The sequence below is a fragment of the Myxocyprinus asiaticus genome, chromosome 35, assembly GCF_019703515.2.
Source record: "Myxocyprinus asiaticus isolate MX2 ecotype Aquarium Trade chromosome 35, UBuf_Myxa_2, whole genome shotgun sequence".
Classification (NCBI taxonomy): Eukaryota; Metazoa; Chordata; class Actinopteri; order Cypriniformes; family Catostomidae; genus Myxocyprinus; species Myxocyprinus asiaticus.
The window spans coordinates 24428880-24456571 of record NC_059378.1 but is presented as its reverse complement, the minus strand read 5'-3'; the positions used below and the strand labels follow the sequence as shown (position 1 = coordinate 24456571).

At 38.1% G+C, this 27692-nt stretch overlaps 1 protein-coding gene across 8 annotated transcripts; it reads right to left on the bottom strand.

The window, feature by feature from the left end:
• Positions 1-253: 253 nt before the first annotated feature.
• LOC127426441 (4'-phosphopantetheine phosphatase-like) lies at positions 254-27692 on the bottom strand. Of its 8 annotated transcripts, XM_051673262.1 has the most exons (20): positions 27529-27682; positions 27002-27096; positions 26295-26503; positions 24199-24382; positions 23969-24061; positions 22757-22910; positions 22191-22372; positions 16207-16288; positions 15986-16086; positions 13386-13541; positions 10104-10216; positions 9814-9901; positions 9477-9628; positions 9309-9364; positions 9081-9130; positions 4311-4415; positions 4103-4203; positions 3950-4018; positions 3654-3820; positions 254-3317 (listed from the first exon to the last, which is right to left on the bottom strand). In XM_051673262.1, exons 1-20 carry the CDS (start codon positions 27644-27646, stop codon positions 3256-3258), a joined length of 2337 nt encoding a protein of 778 aa, XP_051529222.1. In that variant the 5' UTR covers positions 27647-27682; the 3' UTR covers positions 254-3255. The 8 variants fall into 8 exon arrangements, 7 of the variants coding, with proteins under 7 accessions (XP_051529222.1, XP_051529225.1, XP_051529226.1 ...); XM_051673265.1 differs by having other exon boundaries at positions 254-3820; positions 27546-27692; XM_051673266.1 differs by having other exon boundaries at positions 254-3820; positions 27014-27096; positions 27546-27692.

Sequence of the window (27692 nt, the reverse complement as noted above, 5' to 3'; positions counted from 1 at the left end):
TTTACCTTCAAACATCACATTTCATCCAGCCAAAAATTAACTAAAAACATCTGAAATGGTATGAAGAAGAAATGGGAATGATGTGCTGGAGGACAAAGGGTGTAAAGGACCCCTTGCTTGCTGCTTTGCAATATCAGCAGCTCCCACCACAAGGAATACCCTTCCCTTTGTGCCCAGCACTAAACCACAATAACAATAACAGCTTTTCCAAACACTGTGTAACACATTCAATGGAAAGGAGGCGAGAATCGGCTTGATAATATAAATCATATTTTAATAATAAACTGAACCAAAAGACACACACACACAGGTGTCGGGCAGCTGCCCATAACTCACTCTCTCTCTGTCACACTGCCGTCTCCGGTCGCCTTTATCCCTCTCGGGCTTCAGCATAATTAGGGGCGGGGTATGCAGAATCACGACCGGGCCCCACCCTCCGCCCTGCCACACACTGCAACTGGCATTTAAAAAACAGAATCTGTGCCTGTAGAATTTAAACACCTTTTTCTTGCCTAACTTAAAAATGCTTTTAACAACCAATAATAGAATTCTCAGCTCTGGCTAACACATTTTACTCTGTTCAAATCCATTCTGTAGAAATGCAGAAAAACAGAGACCCAAGTTGAGTGAAGACATTGTAATTATATTTAACATAGGATTACATATGATTGTCAGGTGAGCATATTTTTCTAAAATACTGAGCATCTTACAGTATATGTGTCAAAATATCCAAATTAACAGTACATTTTATGTACATGCTTACATTATATTTACAGTTGATTTTACACATTTCACAAAATGAATGCATTAGTAAATCAGGCTTTGGACAGAAGATGAATGAGTACTGTACAAACCACTTTAGTCTGAGAGAGCACCTTGATTAAGGTATTAGCAATGTCCATTTGATGGCCATTTCCAGGCAACATTCTGGACCATCAGTGCAAAAAAACTTTAGTGAGGTTGATGTTGTACACACTGTGCTTAAAATACTGAAAAAAAGGTAGCATCTACCCAATTAGTATGCAATTAATGACACATTTTGTTTATGTGGGCCACACATATATACATAAACACATACATAAACAACTGAAGAAAAATCATACATTGACAGAATCAATCTGTGCTTCTTACTATGTAACATAGCCCTGAAAGTACTTTGCACTGACTTTTACTAACGATTGTGTAATACTTAAACACTGAAAGTAGTTCACCCAAAGGGAGAGTTTACCCAAAAATGATTTTTAGAAGTATATCTCAGCTCTGTAGGTCCATACAATGCAAGTGAATGGTGAGCAGACCTTTGAAGTGGTTACAGAAATACTCAATCCAGCCCATCTGGCACCAACAATCACCAACAGGTCACATTTTTCCCCCCATTCTGATGGCTGATGTGAACATTAACTTAAACTCCTGACCCGTATCTGCATGATTTTATGCATTGCACTGCTGCCACAAGATTGGCTGATTAGATAATTGCATGAATATGTAGGTGTACAGATGTTCCTAATAAAGTGGTCGGTGAGTGTATATACAGTATATATATTTGTAATGCTACATATCTGTAAAATAATATTTGATATGTGGTATAAAATTAATATGTGGTATATGTGGTATAGATATGTGTACTAGGGATTGAATATTTTATGTCTGAAAGTTCTGTAATAAAGGCAGCATAATTGCATATCTTCGGAAGCAATATCATAAGTGTGGGTGAGAAACAGATAAATATTTAAGTCCTTTTTTGCTATAGATTCTCCTCCCAGCCAAGTAGGTGTCGATATGTATGAAGAACGTGAATGCTAAAACAAAAGAAGAATTTTAAAGTCAGAATAAAAGTAATCCATAAGACCCCAGTGGTTAAATCCATGTCTTCAGAAGCAATATATGTGTGGGTGAGAAACAGGATCAATATTTAAGACCTTTTTTTCTATATATCTCCACCTTTGACCAGCCCCGACCAATAGGTGGCGATATGCACAAAGAATGTGAATTGCCAAAAAACAAAAGAAGAATGTGAAAGTGTAAGTGAAGATTTATGGTAAAAAAACAAACAAACACTTAAATATTGACCTGTTTCTCACCCACACCAATCATATCAGTTCAGAAGATAAAGGTTTAACCACTGGAGTCTTATGGATTACTTTTTTGCGGCCTTTTTGGAGATTCAAAGTTCTGGTCACCATTCACTTGCATTGTATGGACCTACAGAGCTGAGATATTCTTCTAAAATTTTTCATCTGTGTTCCGCAGAAGAAATCATACACATCTGGGATGGCATGAGGGCAAGTAAATGATGATAGAATTCGTATTTTTGGGTGAACTGATTTTAGACAGAAAATACTCTCAATCTCTGTCTCTCTCCCAGAAATAAAAAGAGCTGTGATCGTGAGGCAATGAACTGCATTGTAGATTATAAAGGTTTCCACAAATGGTAGAAAGTGAGCTGCACTTGAGTTGAAGACAAGTGTATTACATTATAATGCCGCAATATCTAAAGCAGGCACTGCAGAATGTGTTGTCTCACTTTTCCTACAGCACGAAACCTGAAGAATTGAGGAGGAAAAAAAGTCTATCTAGCATCTATCTAATCAAAATAGATATTTGTATGGAACTTATTATATAACAACACTGACATCTAGTGTTAATGGATGCACAACCCTTTATAATACTTTTGTCTGTCTTTGTCCGTGTGTGGGGACAGAATCTGTAAATTCTGTAATGCAGTTTTTCCAAAGGCCAAGTGTACTATTACATAAGAATCTAGTGTTATTCACTTCAATTGGGCCACTGTGTTTCCTACAAGCTCAAGGCACATATACATAATACATATTTAGCTTGATGTCTCCACAGTGGGAATACATCAACAAAGCCCAATGTATCAAAAGAACGCAAAATCATTGTCACTACAACATGTTGTTATGGGAACAGAGGTGCTAGCCATTAAAATACAATGCTATCTGAATGAGATATGTATGAGTGTGGGAGTGATCTAAATAATAATTAGAGACATACTACTTTCCTTTGAAACCAGATTGCTAGTCAAAAAATGAAAATTCAGAAAATGCTCAGATTTAAAAAGACTTCTAAAACAGTCTACAATGACAGAATGTCAATGTTCCTTGCAACCTTTTTCAATGCTTCAATAGAAAGAGCCACATTTCATAAATTAATTAATTATATTTTTTATATATGTTTGGTCATGGTAAATTTAACATTAAAGGTCCTCATTACACAAGCTAAAACCGTTCATAAACATCATATTGTCATTGCAATCAATCCTGAATCCAATGGAGTGTCCATCAGCAACAGAATCTGGCCTGAGAACAATAAAATTAAATCTCATTACAAGAAAAAGCTCCTACAGCTGTCATCCAATTGTTATACGGGAGGCCACGGCAGACGCGCACATTTAATTTCAGAGCAGGCACGCACGATTGCCCCTTTATTATTACATTAAAAAAAAAAAAAAAACATTCCCCCCACCCCCACTCAAATACAATCATCTTGTCAATCTTACACAGAATCTAAGAAAGCACAAAGAAGCCAAACATTCCAGCTCTCAGCATTCACCTCTAAAAAATGTTTATTTCCCTAATGTAGCCCTTGGGATTTAGAAGGGACTTCATATTTAAAGACTATACTGAAGATCTTGCCTCCAAGACGCTCGGCCAACCAGGAGTTCTTGATGACAGCCAGTTTAAGGCTCTCGCAGCTTAGCATGGCATAGTAGTTTGTATGGATGGCCCGGCCCATACCTTCAATGATCACCAGATCTGTGCCACGCTCCCTGACGACTGTGGCCAGGACTTTGTCGAGGCGACTGGAGAATTTAGAACAAAGGAAATGGACAGGGATTAAAGAAGAGGAAACTCTTTGAATGCACATTTCTTTCTGTATCACACTTGAATATCCGTTTTATTCTAACATAGCAGGAAAAAACACTTTGTACCTCAAGTCTAAACAAGGAGAGCTAGAACCATTCTGCACCAAAGCAAGCCTGTCCTCTTTGAGTGCAGCCCTGCAAAACGGAAAATGCAAATAAATAAGATTAATCTTTTATTGCATGTTATCTCAGTGTGCTGTTCAGGGAGTGAGCACTCACTGAATGACAGGGTCCATGGCAGCTATTCTTTCCGTTAGGATCTGCAGCTCACCATTTGTGACATCATTCAGGGCAGGGCCAGAGTTGCTGGCAAGCACGACCTGAAAGTCAACATGCTTCCATACGTAACTTAAACCTAATGAACACATGGATAGACTCAACTATTTTAATTTCTTTTTGAGATGTATTGTTGTAGTGATTGTTGTACCTCTGTGCCCCTGATGAGGAGTTCTCTAATGAAAGGGAAAACCCCGAGTATAATGTCTATTCCACTATTATCTACGAAAAACAATGCACATTTATGAGGAGGACCCTGTAAAAGAAAGCCAGCAGGCACATTGTTCAATCAAGACTCTCCAGGAAGACTTCATAGACTGATAAACATACTTTCAGACATAAAATATTTAATCCCTAGTACACACATTTTCTATTATTTATACCACATATACATTTTATTCCACATATCAAATATTATTTTACAGATATATATATATATATATATATATATATATATATATACACACACATACACATACACACTCACTGACCACTTTAATAGGAACATCTGTACACCTTACTCATGCGATTATCTAATCAGACAATCATCTGGCAGCAGTGCAAGTCATAAAATCATGCGGATACGGGTCAGGAGCTTCAGTTAATGTTCACATCAACCATCAGAATGGGGAAAAAAATGTGACCTCTGTGATTTCGACTGTGGAATGATTGTTGGTACCAGATGGGCTGGTTTGAATATTTCTGTTAACTGCTGATCTCCTGGGATTTTCACATACAACTGTCTCTAGAGTTTACTCAGAATGGTGCCAAAAAACAAATAACATCCAGTCAGCGGCAGTTCTGCGGACGGAAAGGCCTTGTTGATGAGAGTGGTCAACGGAAAATGGCCAGACTGGAATGAGCAGAAAGAAAGGCTACGGTAACTCTGATAACCACTCTCTACAATTGTAGTGCGCACAATAACATCTCAGAATGCACAACACGTCGAACCTTGAGGCGGATGGGCTACAACAGCAGAAGACCACGTCGAGAACTTTATTAGGACCATAATGTTCCTATAAAGTGCTTTGTGAGTGTATATACAGTATATAAACAGTATATATATATAAATATATACACTGATCAGCCACAACATTAAAACCGCTGACAGGTGAAGTGAATAACATTGATTATCTGGTTACAATGGCACCTGTCAAGGGGTGGGATATATTAGGCAGCAAGTGAACAGTCAGTTCTTAAATTTCATGTGTTGGAAGCAGGAAAAATGGGCAAGCATATGGATCTGAGCGACTTTGACAAGGGCCAAATTGTGATAGCTAGACGACGGGGTCAGAGCATCTCCAAAACGGCAGGTCTTGTGGGGTATTCCCGGTATGCAATGGTTAGTACCTACCAAAAGTGATCCAAGCAAGGACAACCGGTGAACCGGCGACAGGGTCATGGGCGCCCAAGGCGCGAAGACTAGCCCGTCTGGTCCGATCCCACAGAAGAGCTACTTTAGCACAAATTGCTGAAAAACTTAATTCTGGCCATGATAGAAAGGTGTCAGAACACACAGTGCTTCACAGCTTGCTGCGTATGGGGCTGCATAGCCGCAGACCGGTCAGAGTGCCCATGCTGACCCCTGCCCACCGCCGAAAACGCCTACAATGGGCACGTGAGCATCAGAATTGGACCACGGAGCAATGGAAGAAGGTGGCTTGGTCTGATGAATCGCATTTTCTTTTAGATCATGTGGACGGCCGGGTGTGTGTGTGTCGTTTACCTGGGGAAGAGATGGAAGCAGGATGCACTATGGGAAGAAAGCAGGCCGGCGGAGGCAGTGTGATGCTATGGGCAATGTTCTGCTGGGAATCCTTGGGTCCTGGCATTCATGTGGATGTTACTTTGAACATACCACCTACCTAAAGATTGTTGCAGACCACATACACCCTTCATGGCAATGGCCTCTTTCAGCAGGATAATGCACCCTGCCACACTGCAAAAATTGTTCAGGAATGGTTTGAGGAACATGACAAGGGGTTCAAGGTGTTGACTTGGCATCCCAGATCTCAATCTGATTGAGCATCTATGGGATGTGCTAGACCAACAAGTCCAATCCATGAAGGCCCCACCTCACAACTTACAGGACTTAAAGGATCTGCTGCTAATGTCTTGGTGCCAGATACCACAGGACACCTTCAGAGGTCTTGTGGAGTCCATGCCTCGACGGGTCAGAGCTGTTTTGGCAGCACGAGGGGGACCTACACGATATTAGGCAGGAGGTTTTAATGTTGTGGCTGATCTGTGTATATACAGTTGAAGTCAGAAGTTTTCATACACCTTAGCCAAATACATTTAAACTCAGTTTTTCACAATTCCTGACATTTAATAGTAGAAAACATTCCCTGTCTTAGGTCAGTTAGGATCACTACTTTATTTTATGAATGTGAAATGTCAGAATAAAAGCAGAGAAGAATGATTTATTTCAGCTTTTATTTCTTTAATCACATTCCCAGTGGGTCAGAAGTTTACACACACTTTCTTAGTATTTGGTAGCATTGCCTTTAAATTGTTTAACTTGGGTCAAACGTTTGGGTAGCCTTCCACATGCGTCTCACAATAAGTTGCTAGAATTTTGGCCCATTCCTCCAGACAAAACTGGTGTAACGGTGTCATGTTTGTAGACCTCCTTGCTCACACATGCTTTTTCAGTTCCGCACATAAATTTTCTATCAGATTGAGGTCAGGGCTTTGTGATGGCCACTCCAATACCTTGACTTTGTTGTCCTTAAAGCCATTTTGCCACAACTTTGGAGGTATGCTTGGGGTCACTGTCCATTTGGAAGACCCTTTTGAGACTGAACTTTAACTTCCTGGCTGATGTCTTGAGATGTTGCTTCAATATATCCAAATAATTTTCCTTCCTTATGATGCCATCTATTTTGTGAAGTGCACCAGTCCCTCCTGCAGCAAAGCACCCCCACAACATGATGCTGCCACGCCCATGCTTCATGGTTGGGATGGTGTTCTTTAGCTTGCCTCAACCTTTTTCCTCCAAACATAACAATGGTCATTATTGCCAAACAGTTCAATTTTTCAGTTTCATCAGACAAGAGGACATTTCTCCAATAAGTAAGATCTTTGTCCCCATTTGCACTTGCAAACTGTAGTCTGGCTTTTTTATGGTGGTTTTGGAGCAGTGGCTTCTTCCTTGCTGAGCTGCCTTTCAGGTTATTTCGATATAGGACTGGTTTAACTGTGGATATAGATACTTGTCTTCCTGTTTCCTCCAGCATCTTCACAAGGTCCTATGCTGTTGTTCTGGGATTGATTTGCACTTTTCACACCAAATTACATTCATCTCTAGGAGACAGAATGCATCTCCTTCCTGAGCGGTATGACGGTCCCATGGTGTTTATACTCGCGTACTATTGTTTATACAGATGAATGTGGTACCTTCTGGCATTTGGAAATTGCTCCCAAGGATGAACCAGACTTGTGGCAGTCCACAATATTCTTTGACTGATTTCTTTTCATTTTCCCATGATGTCAAGCAAAGAGGCACTGAGTTTGAAAGTAGGCCTTAAAATACATCCACAGGTACACATCCAATTGATTCCAATTAGCCTATCAGATGCTAATTGCCTAAAGGCTTGACATCATTTTCTGGAATTTTCCAAGCTGCTTAAAGGCACAGTTAACTTGGTGTATGTAAACTTCTGACCCACAGGAATTGTAATATAGTCAATTCAAAGTGAAACAATCTGTCTGTAAAAAATTGTTGGAAAAATTACTCGTGTCATGCACTAAGTAGATGTCCTAAACGACTTGCCAAAACTATAGTATGCTAATATGAAATCTGTGGAGTGGTTAAAAAATGAGTTTTAATGACTCCAACCTAAGTGTATGTACATTTCTGACTTCAAATGTATATATCAATATTTGTAAACATTCTTATACAAAATTTTTCACAACTGCCTAAAACTTTTGCCAAGTACTATATGTATATATATATATATACACACACACACACACACACACACACACACACACACACACACACACACACACCGATGAACCACAACATTAAAACCACCTGCCTAATATTGTGTAAGCCCCCCTCATGCCACCAAAACAGCGCCAACCTGCATCTCAGAATATTCTTCTCACCACAATTGTACAGAATGGTTATCTGAGTTGCCGTAGACTTCTGGGCCATAGAGTCTGGTCATTCTCTGTTGCTGCTCACTGGATGTTTTTTGTTTTTGTACCATTAGCAGTACATTCTAGAGACTGTTGTATGTGAAAATCCCAGGAGATCAGCAGTTACAGAAATACTCAAACCAGCCCATCTGGCACCAACAATCATGCCACAGTCCAAATCACTGAGATCATATTTTTTCACCATTCTGATGGTTAATGTGAACATTAACTGAAGCTCCTGACCAGTATCTGCATGATTTTATGCACTGCAGCCACACGATTGGCTGATTAGATAATCGCATGGATGATTGTTGGTGCCAGACGGGCTGGTATGAGTATTTCTGTAACTGCTGATCTCCTGGGATTTTCACACACAACAGTCTCTAGAATTTACTCAGAATGGTGCCAAAAACAAAAAACATCCAGTGAGGGGCAGTTCTGCGGATGGAAACACCTTGTTGATGAAAGAGGTCAACAGAGAATAGCCAGACTGGTTCGAACTGACAAAGACTACAGTAACTCAGTTAACCGCTCTGTACATTTGTGGTGAGAAGAATAGCATCTCAGAATGCTATTCTGAGATGTGTTTTGGTGGCACTAGGGGAACCTACACAATATTAGGCAGGTGGTTTTAATGTTGTGGCTGATCGGTGTAACACATACATATACATATACATATGTATACATATATGTGTGTGTGTATATATATATATATATATATATATATATATATATATATATATATATATATATATATATAAAATATACATCTTACCTTTAATCTCTCAATCCACTGGTTGTAGGCATCTACAAGCCACGGCCGCTCTAGAAATATAAAATGCATATTACAAATATGAATATATAATATGTATAAACAAATGAGTTTTTTTGAGGGAGGTACACTGGTACTTAACATTGATTTCCTTTATGAACACAAAAGCCTTTGTTAATCGATATTTTTCTGTGCAAGGAATATCATGAGATTATGTGACAGTGTTCATACCTTGCAGTTGTTGTTTTGCTTGTTCAAACCCAAATTCTGGATCTGATTCAAGCATACTAAAAAACAAATAAAAGTATGGATATACTTGCAGGTGTTAAAAAATGTAAATGCTTCCGCACACAAACTGCAAATCTGTTTGTATCTTTCAAATTTTTGTAGCGTACTCACTCTGAAACGGCTTTGGCTCCCCAGTCAAAAACGTTGCCAGCCAAAAGGCCTTTGACCAGAGCGAACTGTCTTTGCTCCCAGCTCAGCTCCTCTACTGACTTCACCACCTTCAGATAGTATTTCAGTGCCATGTCATTCTCCTTCTGCTTTATCTGCAGGCAAAAAAATCAGACAAAATGTATCCTCCATATTCCACTAACAATAGGACAAGACAGACACTTAACCTGAATGATGGTTTAGCCAATGGAACAGAGACAGACTATAGGCGCACAGAGATAGATATTGAAACATTGTTTTGTTTTTTAGAGTCAAAGGATTGAGATGATTTAATGTAAACCTTAGAGTAGGGGTCAGGAAAGTTGAACTCATTTAAACAGTGTTCTCTTGTGTCTAAAAGACTTCGGACGGTGAGGGATCCATAAGCACTAGAGATGAGAGGAGAGGCAAGCTATATTAGAAGAAAGAAACTCAACTTCCAACAGAACTAGACCTTCTAACAGAACTAGACTGTAAGTGTAAAATATTCTATCTCTACAAAGATCTTGCTGAAATATTAAGGCACAGATATCAGGCAAGGAGAAGAATGGATCCGTGATAAGCTGTGAAAGAGGCTCATGGTGCTCTTACAAAGGCTGGTGCCGGAGAGTTTGGAGTTTGTGACGGTATTTCTGCCGAAACTTTTCCGCCCTCTCGGCAGCCTCAGGCTGGTCTCTCTGGCTAGCCACAGCTCGCTTTACCACCTGTACAAAGAGCAAGCTGAAGTTATTCATGACCATGTGGATCCACGTTTGTCTGTAGAGAGCTTTGTTGGCAAAAGAGATTTCAATAGCTACCTGAATGTAATAGGGGATTAGTGGCCCTGATGTTCTCTCGAATTGGTCAGGTATGATAGGGCTAGATAATAATTTTCCTGCATTAACTCTTCACTGTGTATTTTCAAATAAATTACTATTATGTTTCTCACTGTCATTATTAAAGGGATAGTTTACCCAAAATAGAAAATTCTCTCATCATTAACTCACCCTCATTCCATCCCAGATGTGTATGACTTTCTTTCTTCGGCAGAACACAAAGAAGATTTTTAGAAAAATATCTCAGCACTATAGGTCCTCACAGTGCAAGTGAATGGTGATCAGACCTTTCAAGCTTCAAAAATCACAAAGTCAGCATAAAAGTTATCCATACGACTCCAGTGATTTAATATATGTCTTCTGAAGCGATGCAATCGCTTTGGTGAGAAACAGATCAATATTTAAATCCTTTTTTACTATAAATCTCCTCTTTCACTTACAAAATGTGAAAGTTCAGATTTATAGTAAAAAAGGACTTAAATATTGATCTGTTTCTCACCCATACCTATCATAACGCTTCTGAAGATATGGATTTAACCACTGAAGTCATATGGGTTACTTTTATGCTGCTTTTGTGATTTTTGGAGCTTGCAAGGTCTGGCCACCATTCACTTGTATTGTATGGACCTACAGAGCAGAGATATTCTTCTAAAAACCTTCTTTGTGTTCTGCAGAAGAAAGAAAGTCATACACATCTGGGATGGCATGAGGGTGAGTAAATGATAAGTGAATTTTCATTTTTGGGTGAACTATCCATTTAAGGTGTAAAGTCTATGAACACACAGAGATGGCATTGTCATATGGTGCTGGTTAGTTACCTTCTAATCCTTGGAATCAGGGCTGTACAGTGTGCCAGTTTAGCTCGCATTTGTGATTAAAAATTATAAAATGTGAATATCAAATGTAATTGTTATTTTTCATATAATTAATCACACTAAATTCACATGTTAAATTGACAGTTCTAATTATAATTGCAATAAAAATATGTAATATCAAAATGTGTTACAGATATGTAACATATTTAGGTTTAATAAACACCTACATGATTATTTATTGCACTCCTTTATGTTTTAGTTGCTGTACTTAACAATTAAGACAAGGAAGTTTCAAAGAGATTTAAATTTGTTCAGTGCTAAAGGTTAGTTTCAGCCTTATAGAGTATGCCCATGCAATGCCCACAGACCATTCACAGCAAGCATGATGCATAATGCAGCAAAAATGGCAAGAGCTGGCAGAAAATGCATTCTGACTGGCTGCTAAGCAACTCTTGTAGCTCTTGTAAGGTAACAAAGTTTTGTTTAGAAGTTTTTAGGCTGCTGCAGTGAGCACCTCAGTGGAAGAACTAGTCCAAAATATTTTGATTAGATTTACCAAAGTTCATGGCATGGAATCTTTGAAAGAAATTAAAAAGTATTGTTTGAAGCAGATTATGTGATTAAAGATTTTTTGGTTAAAAATGAACAAATTGCCATTATTGATTAAGTGCATAAACAATCAGTGTTCAAAACAATGTCCTTATCTTACCCCGAATCATTTTGGTAAGCCTATAAAATAATTTGCATTTTGTGCTGTCGGGTCGGATTTGGCGCGAAATCGCTGACTTATGTCGTTCCACAAGAAATACAGTTTGTGATTATTTTAAGAAACTACCACTTTGTTGCATACCATACCACAGTAAATACAAATATACAAAATTATAATAATAAACAATTATAATTTTGACCACTTTTCTGTGTGCTAATACATTTTAATTTTAAGCATACAGCCCTGCTTGGTATTGATAGATTCAAATGATTACACATTTCTCCAATAAGACAAAAATGTCCTGAGATTTGAATGTGGCACTTTCTGAACCATCAACCACCCCTTGAGGAAGACAACTTTGTGTCTCATAACTTTTGCCTCCCAATGGTATGGACAGGTATAAAATGCTGAGACAGTAATTTTACAATCAATGAGATGAATGTTTATAAAGCCTCTTTAAACATTGAGGGCAGTGCTATGGCCAAGCTTTGGTATAGGCGAAATAAAGACAGCCCATTTATAAGAAGTTGGTAGTTTATGTAAATGTACTGTTTGCAATACATTAATGTGGAGGCGGGGGCATGGCCGAGCGCCATCCTGTGGAGAGTGAGGCCGGGGGTGATGAGTGGTGAATGATTTCCACCTGTGCGTACCACCTGTTTTGTGTTCCAGTGAGGAGTGACGGGGCTTATAAGGATAGGAGACAGCGGCAGAGGGGGAAGAGAGCCCGCTAGAAAGCTGTTTGCGTGTTGGCCGTTGCTGTTAGTCTTAAAGCTGCCCTGATTTTGTTTCCTCTTTTTGGTTCAGTGATATCCTTATTGGTATCCAGTACCGCTGTTAAGCGGAAGTTTTGTTTAAATTAACGATCGACCCTGTGTTGGAAACCGCTTCCTCAATCTCTGAATCAAAGATCTTGTTACAATTACAAGATAATAGAAATATAGACCATTTCTGTCTAACGTTAGGCTAAGTTATGCAGTAAATGTATCCTGCAGTAAACAAGCTTTATATACACATGCAAAATGTGGTGCTTGTCAGAACTAATTGGATGTAGGCTCTGTTATATTATGCAAGTATAATTAATCAGATTGACCTACTGACACACAACACCATGGCTAGTATTAACTGTAATGGTCAGGGACATCATTTTATGTTCCACTGTAATTCAAGAGTTTGGACAAGCACTTTACTATTGCCTACTGGTGTAATCCCCAAACTGCAAATGCACGGACTGAGTTTAATATTTGTGCTGAGAATAGACATGGTTCTCAGACAGCAATTACTTATTTCTCACATAAACAGCAAGGTAAGCCTTGTGCCACTTCATTTGCATGGACCTCCCAAGTTTTTTTGCGAATACACCCACTGCTTTATGCACATATGGCCAAAAATAGCACAAACATTCCTTGTTGCGTGTTGCCCAGACAGGAAAACTGGATAAAACATAGTGCACAGTCATTTCAGATAGCCCTGCGCTTAACACAGGTATGAAAATAGGGCCCACGGAATAAGAAAAGGTGCCTCTTGCCCTCACCCGATCCAATGCCTCCTCAAAGCAATAGAGCCAGTACTCTCGAGCCAAAGCATCCTCAGTCAGGTCCACTGTGTCTGGAATATAAGAGGACGGGTCCTGCAACAGGGGCAAGTTGACTAGCTGCCTCTCCAAACGGTCCATCTCCAGCATGTCAAACTGGAGACAGTGCAAGAAGAGGAGTAAGTACGCACAATGTACTGCATGGGTCACCATTTACAGTCAATTTGTTTTCATGTCAAAGTCATACAGGGAATTTGTGCATTCATCTGGACAGGAACTGTAATACATATTTGGCAAACATTTTAGTCACACTAAGAGGTTGAAAAACACAGTCAAACATTTCTAATTTATGGATTCAGTGATGGCAAGAAATTACAGTAATATAATTTCTTAAATATTTACAATCCAGCTTAAAACATTATAAACTGCAACAGTGCCTACACACTTTTTCAGCCGACTTGGTTCCAAAAGTATTTTTCCTAGTAATTCTTTCCACAGAGATTCCATAACATCCTTCATAGAAGAGTTCTAAGCCATAAGCCAAACCAACCATGCTCTGAGGTGAATCACAACATTACAAACTTTGATTTTAAGGCAAAAAAACCACGTAAAATCAGATAAAAAGACAAAGATCCAAAACTGTTTACTTAACGTTTTACATGAGGAAATGAACTGCAATCCCATGAAGCATTGCACATAACATAATTTAAATACAATGAAAAATTATACAACTATTGATTTAAAGTTGTTGATTTAAGCATAGAAACGATATTTAAGTTTATTGCAAAATATTTGTTTATATACAAAGTAGTTTGAGTGTGTAGGGAGACCGACTTGGAGTGGGCAGTTGTGGCAAACTCTTTTGGTGTGCTTCGTTTGCTGCAATACTCTAATTAGTGAATCTCTGCAGAATCATGGGTAGTGTAGTTCTTCACCACAAAATCCACTATTAAGTGGAAGTGTGCAACTTTTTCAGTTAAAATACTTTCTTCCATCCCAGCTTAATATGCAGAGACAACTAGAAGTAAGCCATTCATAGGTTAATTTTCTCGAAAACTGTAAAATCTGTGGCACTATAAAAATTCCTCTGTTTGTTTGAGCAACCCAACTCATGAGACACAACAACACTGACTTGACCAATGGCATGAGTTAAGGGCGGGACTATCTGCTTGTTTGATCAATGGCAGATGGGGGCGAATTCAGAATGCTGTTTTGAAAACAAGGTTTAATTTTGCAATTACGTTTGATGGTGCAGAAATAACATACTTCAGCTTTAAACATGATATAAAATAAATTAAAAAAATGACATGGACTGATGGCTTTAACAGGAGCATATACAATTGATTAACAACATCAGAGCTCACGGTAGGTCTGTCTTTAAAGGTTTAATAGTTAGCATTAAAAAAAGTCAATTCCCCTATGGAAAAAATTAATGGGATTTTACTTCCAGAACCAGACTGTTCTGCTCTAATCATGGTTGCATACATCTTACACTGCAGCAACTGTCAAACATCTAAGACAGTTAGTTCAAGGCCACAACTAAATCAGTTGCACACTTTCTGCACTACACAAAAACAGGTGTATTATGCAACACATCCATTAATAACCATGGCAATACACACATTTATACAAAAAATAACCTTCTGTATTTTCAGGAAATACTGCTACCAGTTATGACACAATAGAAAGAGGATAAGCAATTTTTGAAAGCAATCAAATAGCATGCAGAGAAAACCACAAGAAAAGCCTTGATGGAAAAGTACTTACTGGAAACTGAGGGAAAAGGTTAAGGAACAGAGGAAAGAGACAGATGGATGGATGGATGGAAAACAGGAAAAGAAAAGAGATTAAATGAGAACATTAAGGAGAACTCAAAAGGGTCATGAAGGATAAGTAACTGCCATCTCGTTTCAGTTGATCAGAGTCATGAATACAGGGATCCAATTCCAACAAGAATGTCTCTTATATGGGCACACACTACATTGACTATTTAGAAAAGTGTTGTTTTTTACATTTGCACTAGGGTTTGCACAGACTAGTCAACTATAACTAATGTAGTCAACACTTTCAGCCTGAAGCTGGCTAGTTGCTTTTCACGTGATTTAAAAAACGCATCTGTTTTAAATATAACGGTGTCGGATTTCCAAAATCGAGAATGGCAAAGGAAGACTCATTCATATTAATGAGGAAAGCTCTACCTGATTTTTGTTAGGGTTAGGTTTAGGGTTTCTAATTAAGTAGCACTTTCCAATGAATATTACTGAAACATCCAATCAGTTATTGCTTTACTCATGAACTAACTAGCTGGTGCTAGTTAGTGATTTTTTAACATACCAGTAATCAGCACAACTTTGTGTGTTGGGACATCTGACCTGTTGCTGTTCGTTCCTTCAAGATCACGATTTGGCAACAGTTAGAAAAGTGCTTCAAGTTGTAGCAAACGTAGATCTATCTATTGTATACTGTAAAATTTACATCTAATCACATTCGACTCGACTAATGGGCTCGACTAGTCGACTATTAAAAATCAGTAGTCGTGCAACCCCTAAGTTGCACCAGGAAGCAGCAAATTTACTGCGGACCTCTTTGGGTCAACTTACTGTTCCACTACGGGCCCGTTGCACAGGGTTCAGTTCTGGAGATACACTCATGAGACCAGAGCTTCCAGCGTAGTTCTCTCCCCAGCTGTACAGGTTAGGGTCTACACAAAGAAACATCAGCAGAACATATTATGTCCACTGAAGCAAATACTAAACGTACTGGCTTTGAAAGTCATAAGAAAGCTGCTACATGGATGATTGTGTATCAGACAATAACTTACTGTCCTCTTCTGCCCCTTTCAAAAAGGCCCCAATAGCACCAAGATAGCCTTCATGTCTTAGAAACAAAGCCTGCACCTCACCCTACAAACAATCAAAATTACCACACTTACAGCAAGATGTTATCAGATTACCAGTTTAATCTTTACAAATTAAGCAAATGTTGTACTACATGACTACTTACCATTATATATACACTCACTGAGCACTTTATTAGAAACACTATACTAATACTGGGTAGGGCCTCCCTTTTCTCTCAAAACAGCCATAATTCTTTGTGGCATGGATTCCACAAGATGTTGCAAATATTCCTTTGAGATTCTGGTCCATGTTGACATGATTGCATCATGCAATTTCTGCAGATTTGTCAGCTGTACATTCATGCTGTGAATCTCCCATTCTTCCACATCCCATAGGTGTTCTATTGGATTCAGATCCGGTGACTGGGAAGACCACTGATGAACAGTGAACTCACTGTAATGTTCATGAAACCAGTTTGAGACGACTTTTGCTTTGTGACATGGTGCATTATCATGCTGAAAGTAGCCATTAGAAAATGGGTGAATTGTGGCCATGAAGTGATGCACATGGTCAGCAGCAATACTCAAATAGGCTGTGGCATTCAAGTGATGATTGATTGGTGTTAACAGGCCCAAAGTGTGCAAGCAAACATTCCTCAACACCATCACACTACTACCACCAGCCTGGACTGTTGACACAAGGCAGGTTGGGTCCATGGATTCATGCTGTTGGCACCAAATTCTGACCCTACCATCTGTGTGCCTCAGCAGAAATCGAGATTCATCAGACCAGGCTATGCTTTTCCGGTCTTCAACTGTCCAGTGTTGGTGAGCCTGTGCCCACTGCAGCCTCAACTTTCTGTTCTTGGCTGACCGAATTGGAACCCAGCTGTTGTAGCCTATCCACCTCAAGCTTCGATGTGTTGTGCATTTTGAGATGCTATTCTGCTCACTAAAATTGTCACAGAGTGGTTATCTGAGTTACCGTATCCTTTCTGTCAGCTCGAACCATTCTGGTTATTCTCTATTGACCTCTCTCATCAACAAGGCATTTCCGTTCGCAGAAATGCTGCTCACAGGATGTTTTTTGTTTTTGACACCATTCGGAGTAAACTCTAGAGAACAATGTGCATGAAAATCGCAGGAGATCAACAACTACAGAAATACTCAAACCAGCCACGGACGAAATCACAGAGATCACATGTTTCACACATTCTGATGGTAGATGTGAACATTAACTGAAGTTCATGACCCATATCTGCATGATTTTATGCACTGCACTTAAACCACACGACTGGCTGATTAGATAATTGCATTACTACATAGGTGTACAGGTGCTCCTTATAAAGTGCTCAGTGAGTGTATATCTACAGTATTTATATATATATATACACATACACACACACAGTTTGTACATATTTATATATTATTTGTTAGTATATATGGATTGGTGCTAAAATGATTTATGTGAAAAGAAAGACTACGGGAGTGATACAACAGACAAACTAGCGCAGCTGGCTCATTCTATAATTTAAGGTACATTCAATATCTACTGATGATAATTATATATTTTCTAACCATTTTCTTCAGAATTATCCCATTTTATCCATTAAGGGAAAGCATGTAATAATATCACACAAATATTTTGTGCACCCCATGTTACATTTTGCTTGAAATTGCCATGATGTTTCTTAATTGACAGTATCTGCATTGTCTGTTTTTGAAGTGAGTGGGTCTTCCAAGTTCAAAAATTACAAATACAATTTTTTAAAGTCAAAATGATCTATATTCTATTTACTTTTAGATTCTAAACACTTCAGAAAAATTGTATTTTTTAGAATGAGTTTGACATTTTAATAAAGAAAATATATTAATTTACTCATGTCCACAAACGTTCTGTCAACAATGTTACTAAACAAACACCCCCCTGCAGCTAAAAAAAATGGTGTATCCCAAAACCATGTGACCAGCATCATGTGATTTAAATTTCCTCTGTGAGGGACATTTTGAACACATAATGGCGAGTGAGCTTTCATTTTTTTTTTCAATATTTTAACTACAATAGCATATTTTCAAGGAGTATATTAACTGACCGTCAACTAGACTGGGAACATTGTTTTGGGGTGCAATAATGTTTTTATGATATTAACTAAAATATATATTCAAATTTGAGGTTAACCTGATCAAGAAAATGGCATGTGGTTGGCCAGGCAAGGCATACCTTTGAAATTATGAGTCAAAATGGGGGGGATTGTCAACTATGTTACCATCAAACATGCTACCCTCTAGGGCCAATTCTTGGATAACATAGTTGATGTGACCCTACTGTGTCCACTGATGTCCACTCATGATAATGAATTATTGTCCATAGATCAGTTTTTTGTCATAATCTAAGTCTGTAAGTGTCAGAGGACACTTAGGGTATGTGTGCCCTCGTGCATGTGTGTGCATGCATGCAAAGCATGATGATTAGGGATTAAGAGACATTTAATTTATTTCACAAAATTAACTAGATATTGTTCCTTTAAAAGTTAAAACAGAGATTTAGATTCTTATGTAAATGGTATCATTGTATTTTGTAAAAAACAAAAAAACATTTTTTACTTTCACTGTCAACTATGTTACACCTGATTTTGTTTTTACATTTCGAAGATGAAGAATGCTGCTCCTGATATCCTTCAATGTATATTTTACATCCACAAAGGTTAGAGTTTTGCATAACATCTCTTAAAACGACCAAAATTATATTTATGGCAGATTTATGAAAAAAAAAAAAAAAAGTACTGTCACTAGTTATCATGCTGAAAATATCACATGAATATCTGCAAAAACATACAATTCTTAAAATTATTTTAAAAGAATTACTGCACATATGGCAGAATAGACAAAAGAACCCTTAATTATGTTACTTGAAGTGTAGCATTTAATCAGTGTATGTAATGGCATGCAGTTTATCCGTAACATAGTTGAAAACTCACTAGGGAAAACATCCTTTCCCTTATAATATCAAAAAGGTTTTTAATGCTTAAGCTTTGCAACTAGTAGATATGTTACACTGAAGAAATATATTAACTTAAACTAATAGTTTTTTTTATTATTATTATTGGGAAAGCACTTTGTTTTTGTACTTTTTTGCTGACATGAAATGTACCCCCAAATATAGAATGAGCCAGCTATGTAGAAAGTCGGTTGCCTGGGACAGCGATATAAGGCTGCAACTAATGGTTATATTAATAATCAATTAATCTGTTGCTTATTTTTCCAATTAATAGGTTTAAAAAAGGCAAATAATATTTCCTGTATTGTATTGAGAAATAAACATATTTTATTATTAATAGGGCTGTAAATCGATATTTTTTTTAACGAATTAACTGCACAGTTTTTGGTGATTCATCGCAATTAATCATGGTACATTGAAACAAACATTAAAATATAATCATAAATATACTATATATTTTGTCTAAAAAAAACTTTTAAGAAATTGGTTAGTCATTTACTTTCATTATTTTAATATAAACATATTAAAATTTACATTTTGTTTTTGAGGATAAAGTTAATTAGACATTTATAAACTTTAATACAAGTATACACTGGCAGCCAAAAGTTTGTCTAATGTACAGATTTTGCTGTTTTGGAAGGAAATTGGTACTTTAATTCACCAAAGTGAATTTCAAAGTGGCATTAAACTGATCACAAAATATAGTCAGGACATTACTGATGTAAAAAACAGCACCATCACTATTTGTAAAAAGTCATTTTTGATCAAATCTAGACAGGCCCCATTTCCAGCAGCCATCACTCCAACACCTTATCCTTGAGTAATCATGCTAAATTGCAAATTTGGTACTAGAAAATCACTTGCCATTATATCAAACACAGTTGAAGCTATTTGGTTCATTAAATGAAGCTTAACATTGTCTTTGTGTTTGCTTTTGAGTTGCCACAGTATGCAATAGACTGGCATGTCTTAAGGTCAATATTAGATCAAAAATGGCAAAAAAGAAACAGCTTTCTCTAGAAACTCAGTCAATCATTGTTTTAGGAATGAAGGCTATACAATGCTTGAAATTGCCAAAAAGATTTCATACAAAGGTGTACACTACAGTCATCAAGGACAAAGGACAACTGGCTCTGACAAGGACAGAAAGAGATGTGGAAGGCCAGATGTACAACTAAACAAGAGGATAAGTACATCAGAGTCTCTAGTTTGAGAAATAGATGCCTCACATGTCCTCAGCTGACAGCTTCATTGAATTCTACCTGCTCAACACTGTTTCATGTACAACAGTAAAGAGAAGACTCAGGGGTGCAGGCCTTATGGGAAGAATTGCAAAGAAAAAGCCACTTTTGAAACAGAAATACAAAAAGAAAAGGTTAGAGTGGGCAAAGAAACACAGACATTGGACAACAGATAATTGGAAAAGAGTGTTATGGATCTTAACCCCATTGAGCTTTTGTGGGATCAGCTAGACTGTAAGGTGTATGAGAAGTGCCCGACAAGACATCTCTGGCAAGTGCTACAGGAAGCGTGGGGTGAAATGTCACCTGAGTATCTGGACAAACTGACAGGAATGCCAATGATCTGCAAAGCTGTCATTACTGCACGTGGAGAATATTTTGATCAGAACAATTTGAAGTAGTTCAAGAAGTTCTGAACATTTTTTTCAAATTGTAATAGTAATTTTTCACGTCATTAATGTCCTGACTATACATTGTGATCAGTTGAATGCCACTTTGGTGAATAAAAGTACCAATTTCTTTCCATAAGAGCAAAATCTGTACATTATTCCAAACTTTTGGCCACCAGTGTATGTTTAAATGCCATAAAATCAGTGGACATGCTTTAATTAAAAGTTAGGCAAAATCTTTGCTGTTTTCCATTGGGCTTTTTTAATAATAGGATCAAATGGACAGATTCAATTCATGTCAAGCTTTATTGGCAAGATAAACTTAAGTGTACATTGCCAATGCATTATTAGACACTTTACATACAGATACAAAAAAAAATTGAAAGTTGAAATTAAATTTGCTAAAGTTTAAAATCTCAAAACTATTATTTTCCCTAGCTGCCGTTCAGTCTCTATCATGCACACGCTGGGTATCTCTCGCACGGTTTCATTTTTTACACTGGTTTAGATGACAGTGAGCGAGCACTTACGAGTGATGAGAAGAGATACAGCAGCTTGCCCAAATCTCTACCACACCTGGCTCTCCACTTGCGGGTGAAGTCCGTTCAGTAAATTCACTACCGTGTTTATTATGCCTGGGACATCTGTCGCGTGGAATAAATAATCATGCACTGCTCCACACAATCAGTTTCTGTGCTAGGATGTGCAATTGAGTCAAGCGTGTACTTCCTAGAAATAATTCATGCCTATTTTAGCCACAGGAAGTCCAGTAAACATTAGTGAAGTTTCGGGGAGTAAAAAAAAAAAAAAAAAAAAAACGATACTGCATTAATTTTGGGTTTTTTTTGTTTTTTTTACACGTTAACTTTTAACTGCAGGAATGAACACGTAAAATTTCAGAGCCTTAATTATTAATAAAGAAACATGAGTGTAAAATTGTACGCCTATGACACATTGTGTTTAAAATAAGGTCTTCGTTGAAGCGTTTAATATACAGTGCTATTGTGCTTTAGACAGCTTGGGTCATGTCTTTTTCCACTGCAGCTCGCCTGAGTTTTATCATACTGTAACATTCTGTCTCTTACGGAGGATCGTTGTATACAATGCACATCTAACTAATCAATAATGAAATTTGATGTTGATTATTTTAATTATGGATTATATCCATGATTTGCTGCAGCCCTACAACAATCAATTATACGGTTTAGCGATTATTATAAACAAATTGACTGCAGAATGCTGCGATTAACCAATCATAATCAAGTATTTCAGAGAGCCATGTAATAATTATTGTTATTCCAGTGTTCATGAAGGGATTATGAAGAAAGAGTTGGAGACCTTGGTGAAGAAGTTGATGCTATAGGTGATGGTGTGCATGGTGACGGGGTGTCCACGAATGAAGAATCCTCCAAAATACACTCTGGTTAGGTTATGTAGTTTGGCGTAAAGGCAGGCCAGTTGTCCGATGTCATTGCTTATCATGTGGAGTAGACTCTTTGCCATGTCTTCTTTGGAGAACTCTGTGCAATATATAACAAATGTTTATCTAGGTAAGTTTTATCTTTGAAAACTGCCATATAAACTATTCATGTGAATCCATACTGCTAAATAACAACGCTGCTATGTTGTATGACACATCTCACCAGCCAGACACTGGCTTCCTGCCTTATTTCTTATTTTACTTTAGATTTTCAAAAGCAACAATGAAGATCTCAACTGGATGGTAAATGTCCATCACACATGCCTTTGTGAAACCAAAGACCTTTGAATTCATTTCACACTAATAACAACACTACTAATTGGGTGAAGGGTAAAATGACTCTTCCTACAGAAGGAACACAGGTTCAACAATAAACTCTCAGTTGTTACAACCAAAGTGAATGATTATTATCCTTCTGCTTTACCTTTATCCGTGGTGGCAGATTTGCCAAAACTGCTTGCAATGAGGTCGCCAGTTAAGCCCAGGGAACTGTAAGCTCCTCCATAGATGTCTTTAACAAGCATATCCACATTTGTGTGTTGTCCTTTGGAAGCTAACTGCAAAAGCTCATCAAACCTCTAAGACAGATAGGAGAAGAAAATGCAAATACAACATTAAAAGAGTAAAAATTCAGACATTCCCATTAAATATTTTCTCAAAATACACTCAAACAACTGTAACAGGTAAAGGTTGGGCAAGGAGGAGGCGGGAACCGGCTGAACAATCAACATCAACTTTTAACGCATAAATTAACTTAAACAATGAACTTAAACATAAACAGACACAAATGCAAAGCCGGCCAGCCCTTATCTCTCTCTCCCGCTAATCAGCTGTTTCAGTGCCGGCCGGCTGTTCTCCTTGTCACACTCCTCCCCCGCCCGATTCGGCACCGGGGCACCAACGGTCTGACTTACAACCCCACCCCCCCCAACTCTGGAGGGGCCCTTTCCGGCCGTTCTGTCAGCCGGTGATCCACCCTGCCTCCTGTGAACCTGGGGGGAGAGACGAGGGGAGGGGGAAAGGGTGAGCGGAGACACAGAGACAGAGACAGAGACAGAGAGAGAGAGAGAGAAGAACTTGCTCGCGGGCTCCTGGACTCGCTGTCGCCCGGTCCTCAACCGCTCCTCCGCCCTCTGGTGGACGCCAGCTCGCTCCTCCCCTGGCGGACGGCAGCGAGTCCTCTGGCCCCTGGCAGATGGAACTGCTCCTCCCCTTCTCGGCAGATGGCCGTGGTTTCTCCGGCTCTCGGCAGCTGGCAGCGACCCCTCCGTCCCCAGGCTGATGGCCGCGGCTGCTCTCCTGGCGGATGGCAGCGGTGAGGACTCTGCGACAGCACATCCCTCCTCCCTCCCGGGTTTCAGCACCACTGTAAAGGTTGGGCAAGGAGGAGGCGGGAACTGGCTGAACAATCAACATAAACTTTTAATGCATAAATGAACTTAAACAATGAACTTAAACAAACATAAACAGACACAAATGCAACGCGACCACGTGCACCTCTCTCTCTCTCAAACCAGCGTCTCCAGCCACCCCTTATCTCGCTCTCCCGCTGATTCAGCACTGGCAGTGCTCCATCACGGCCCGGCCACACCCTCCTCCTCGTCACAACAACATATTAAGCAATTTAGAGCATTACCTTAGTTTTTGTGAGTAAAGCTCCAAGACCCCAAAAAGTACCACCACCTATAGAACTTCCCCCAATACGCTCAAATTTGTCCTCTGATTCAACCTTCAAAAATGGAAAAAAAGGACACCACTTTTAGAAATTCATGTGGTTTCCAGACTGACACAATCCGGTCTGTATTTTGTTTTACAGGCATAATTATTATGGAAGCATGTGGCAGATTCCACGCTGAATGGATATACCTTTACTATCGATACTCCAGAGCCAATATTTATAAGAAGGTAGGGGAAGATGTCTGGGTGTGTATTTTGGAAACGGAACTCAGAGTCGGCATGTTTAGCATATACAAAAGCTTCATGGGGGATGTTCTTCAGCACAAAGTTACAGCCCTTTATAAGACAAGTCATCTCATCCTCTTTGTCCACTCTGAGAAAAAAAAAAATATAGCCTATATTTAACTTGACAACAATCAGATGAAATGCTTACATCAGACACTGATATTCTAATCCTTAAAGGAATATTCTGGGTTCAATACAAGTTAAGCTCAATCAACAGCATTTGTGGCATAATGTTGATTACAACTGAAAATAATTTTGACCCATCCTTCTTCTAAAAGAGCAAAACTCGAGGTTACAGGGAGGCACTTACAATGGAAATGAATGGGGCCAATTTTTGGAGGGTTTGAAAAAAAGAAAAAAAAAATGATCAAAATATTAATAACTACAGTCTTGACCAACACAAAACAGGTATAATTTTAAAGATTAGAAGCTGTACTTTACAATGCATGTAGGCATTATTACCAAAACTGAACAAGTGCTAGGAAATTTGCAGACAAATCAGAAGTGTTCCATTTTGATAATTTATAAATAATTTTGAACACATATCATTTTAATCTGTAAAAACATCAAACTGATCCAATAGCCATGTGTCATATATCGTTGGAAAGCTCTCAATGAGTAGAATACAACCAGAATATTTTTTACTCACAGACAAAAATACAGCGAGTGATAGCTAAGTATATGTCTTTGACATACATGTTATAGTTAAACAAGTGTTGCTTATATGCTGTGTTATCGCTTATAACTTCACGATAAAATATACAAAACATAAAATATCACATACCATTAATTAGAGGAGATGATTATCTTTAAAACTAGCCCACACACAACGTAATCGGACACCTAGATCAATAGATAATCCACACAAAGCACAATGTGTACACAGCACATAATGTGCTATCTGGCTAAAAACACGTTAGCTTTCCTGGATTAGATGACTTTACCGGAAATTATGTAGTACGTTGTCCAGCGCCATGGAATGCTAAACCCATCATATTAGGATTCAGATCGCTGCAACCAGAGGTGAAAGTTCCGGATCTTTCACTCTAATATGGCCACCAGGAGATGCCGCCAAGTACATGACACAGACTCAATAATGGCTCAAATGACACAGAATGGAACCGAATGAGATCTCGTTACTCATGCCTGCATGTATCGGAGAGAGAGCATACCTTCAGTCATTGTTGTATTTGCATGTGTAATTAGTTCTTATGTACAATTATGTTTTATTAGTTTGGAGATGTTTTTGGACACTAGGATAAATTATTTTAGTAATGCTATAACTTTTGCTTTGACGTATCAACACAGAATTTTACTCTGGTACATGTGACATGATTGGGAACAAAACAAAAGCAGTTTTTCGGAGCTACCTTATTTAAACCTTGAGATATAAAATGTCAAATTAGAAAAATAAGAAAAAAAAAGTTAAAAAAAAAACAACAACAAAAAAACAAGTTATAAGCCTTTAATTTTCGGTATGCCGCTGAAACAGGAAATCTTTAAAAACACCTTCAAAGCTTAAAGAGTTAAAAAGCAGAAATGTGAAGCTTATAATTTTATAAAAGCACTTACATTCATTTTTCTGTTAAAACTCTTGTATTATTTGTGGTATAATGTTCTCTTTTTAGGGTTTTAAGGTTTGTTGACATTACATCATCATGGCAACGAAGTTGTAAAATTGGCTATAACTTTACACAGAAAAGATTAGTAAGCAATTTTATAACACTAAACTCATGTTGACATGCATATTGTTTGTCTTGTGGCTATACTTTTGAAATAGTATATTTTAATGTTTACGGATTGGCCTCATTCTCTTCTATAGTAAGTGTCTTACTGGAACCTAGATTTTTGCTTTTTTTAAAGTCTAAATAATTTTTGTGGTAATCAATATTGTGCCGCAAATGCTGTCGATTGAGCTTAACATGAATTGAACCTGGGATATTCCTTTAAACTCAATGAATATGTCGATATTGTTTTCTGAATGCTTTTAAAATACTTACTTGAGCTTTATCTTTTTCTCGATCAGGTCTTTAAACTTGTGCGCCCCTCCACCTGTGGCTTTGATGACTTTGGTTTCTGTGTTGACCAGATGGTCCTTAATAAAATCCAGGCAAGTTTCAATATAGGCATTCTCGAACTTGATAAAGTGGAGTCGGGCAGTAATCTCTTCCTGTACGGATATCTCATAAAGAGGGTCTCCATCTGTTTCCTGGAAACCAGTAAAAAGCCAAATTAAATTACACTACTAGTAGTACTTATAGTACTGTTCTACTACTACTACTACTACTACATCATGAAAGCACAGTCATGACACTATTATTTCAATATTGTAAGAGAGTTTTGATTGATTTTAGACAACAGGTGGATTAATTCCTGAAACATGCTCTCAGATGGGAGGCATTCCAAGTAAAGCTGGAGTCCAAGCACTCTAATAACAAAAGATGGACAGGCCCTTATGTAGAGAATGCATTTACCCATTATGCCAGACAATTATAAAAGCTTTCATTTGAACTCATTCATGGAAGGTATAAGTTTAAGCCCCTGTCGATTCAGTGTCACACTACTAATGAGGAAATAGTAGCTAGCTAGGCATTTGATCTAATCTAATGCAGTTAGTATTACTACAGTATATAAATAGTCAAATATTACTTTATGTTGTAATGAACAAAATCAATCATAAAAACTTACCAGGCTTAGACAACCTTACCTGCAAGCTTACCTTCGCTGAATGATCAAATGACCTGACTTTGGCAACTTTGTGCTGAACAGTTGAGTAATAGGCCAGTTTTGTCAAAGAGCCACCTGACAGATTCAATGAGGTTATGAGAAATATTTATTAATCATTTTATTTATACCGTTAATTTTATTGTATATGATTATTATTAGTATTATTACTATTCTATTATAACGTTACATCAGTGATTGTTTTGGCTCCAATAAATTAATTCCATCAAAGACAATGTCTCTTGCAGACTAGTTAAACAAATATACCAGTCATCAATCAGCTTTATTCCTATTATTAACTTTATTACGTCGATGCGTACAGCCTCATTGTCCATATCTATAGTATTAGTGTTAATATTTCTAATATGTACTAAATGAACTGTCAGATTAGCAGCACGCGCTAACAGGTCCGCGCGCCCTGCCCAACAAACTCTGACGCGTCCAAACTCCACAAGTGACTGCGCTTCGATCGAGAGAATAACAAGGGTGCAAGTTTGCGTGTGAGGATACCTATATCTATAGCGAACCTCTTGGCGTTCTCCAGGTTGCGGAAGATTTCATCTGGGGGGAGTGTAATGCTCTTATCCATACTGTGAGATCCCCCGTCCGCCACTACACACAGCGCCATCTTACTGTGATTGTTTAGCTAACTGCGACGCGACGTGAAAAACGCC

Excerpts from the sequence above, each read along its gene's own strand:
- LOC127426441 (XM_051673261.1), bottom strand. The coding sequence starts at position 27,646 with ATGGCGCTGTGTGTAGTGGCGGACGGGGGATCTCACAGTATGGATAAG. Across the intron at positions 9,902-10,103 it reads ACTCTCCGGCACCAGCCTTT|TGCTTATGGATCCCTCACCG; the intron begins GTAAGAGCACCA and ends TCTCATCTCTAG. Across the intron at positions 3,821-3,949 it reads TCTCCTTGTTTAGACTTGAG|TCGCCTCGACAAAGTCCTGG; the intron begins GTACAAAGTGTT and ends TAAATTCTCCAG.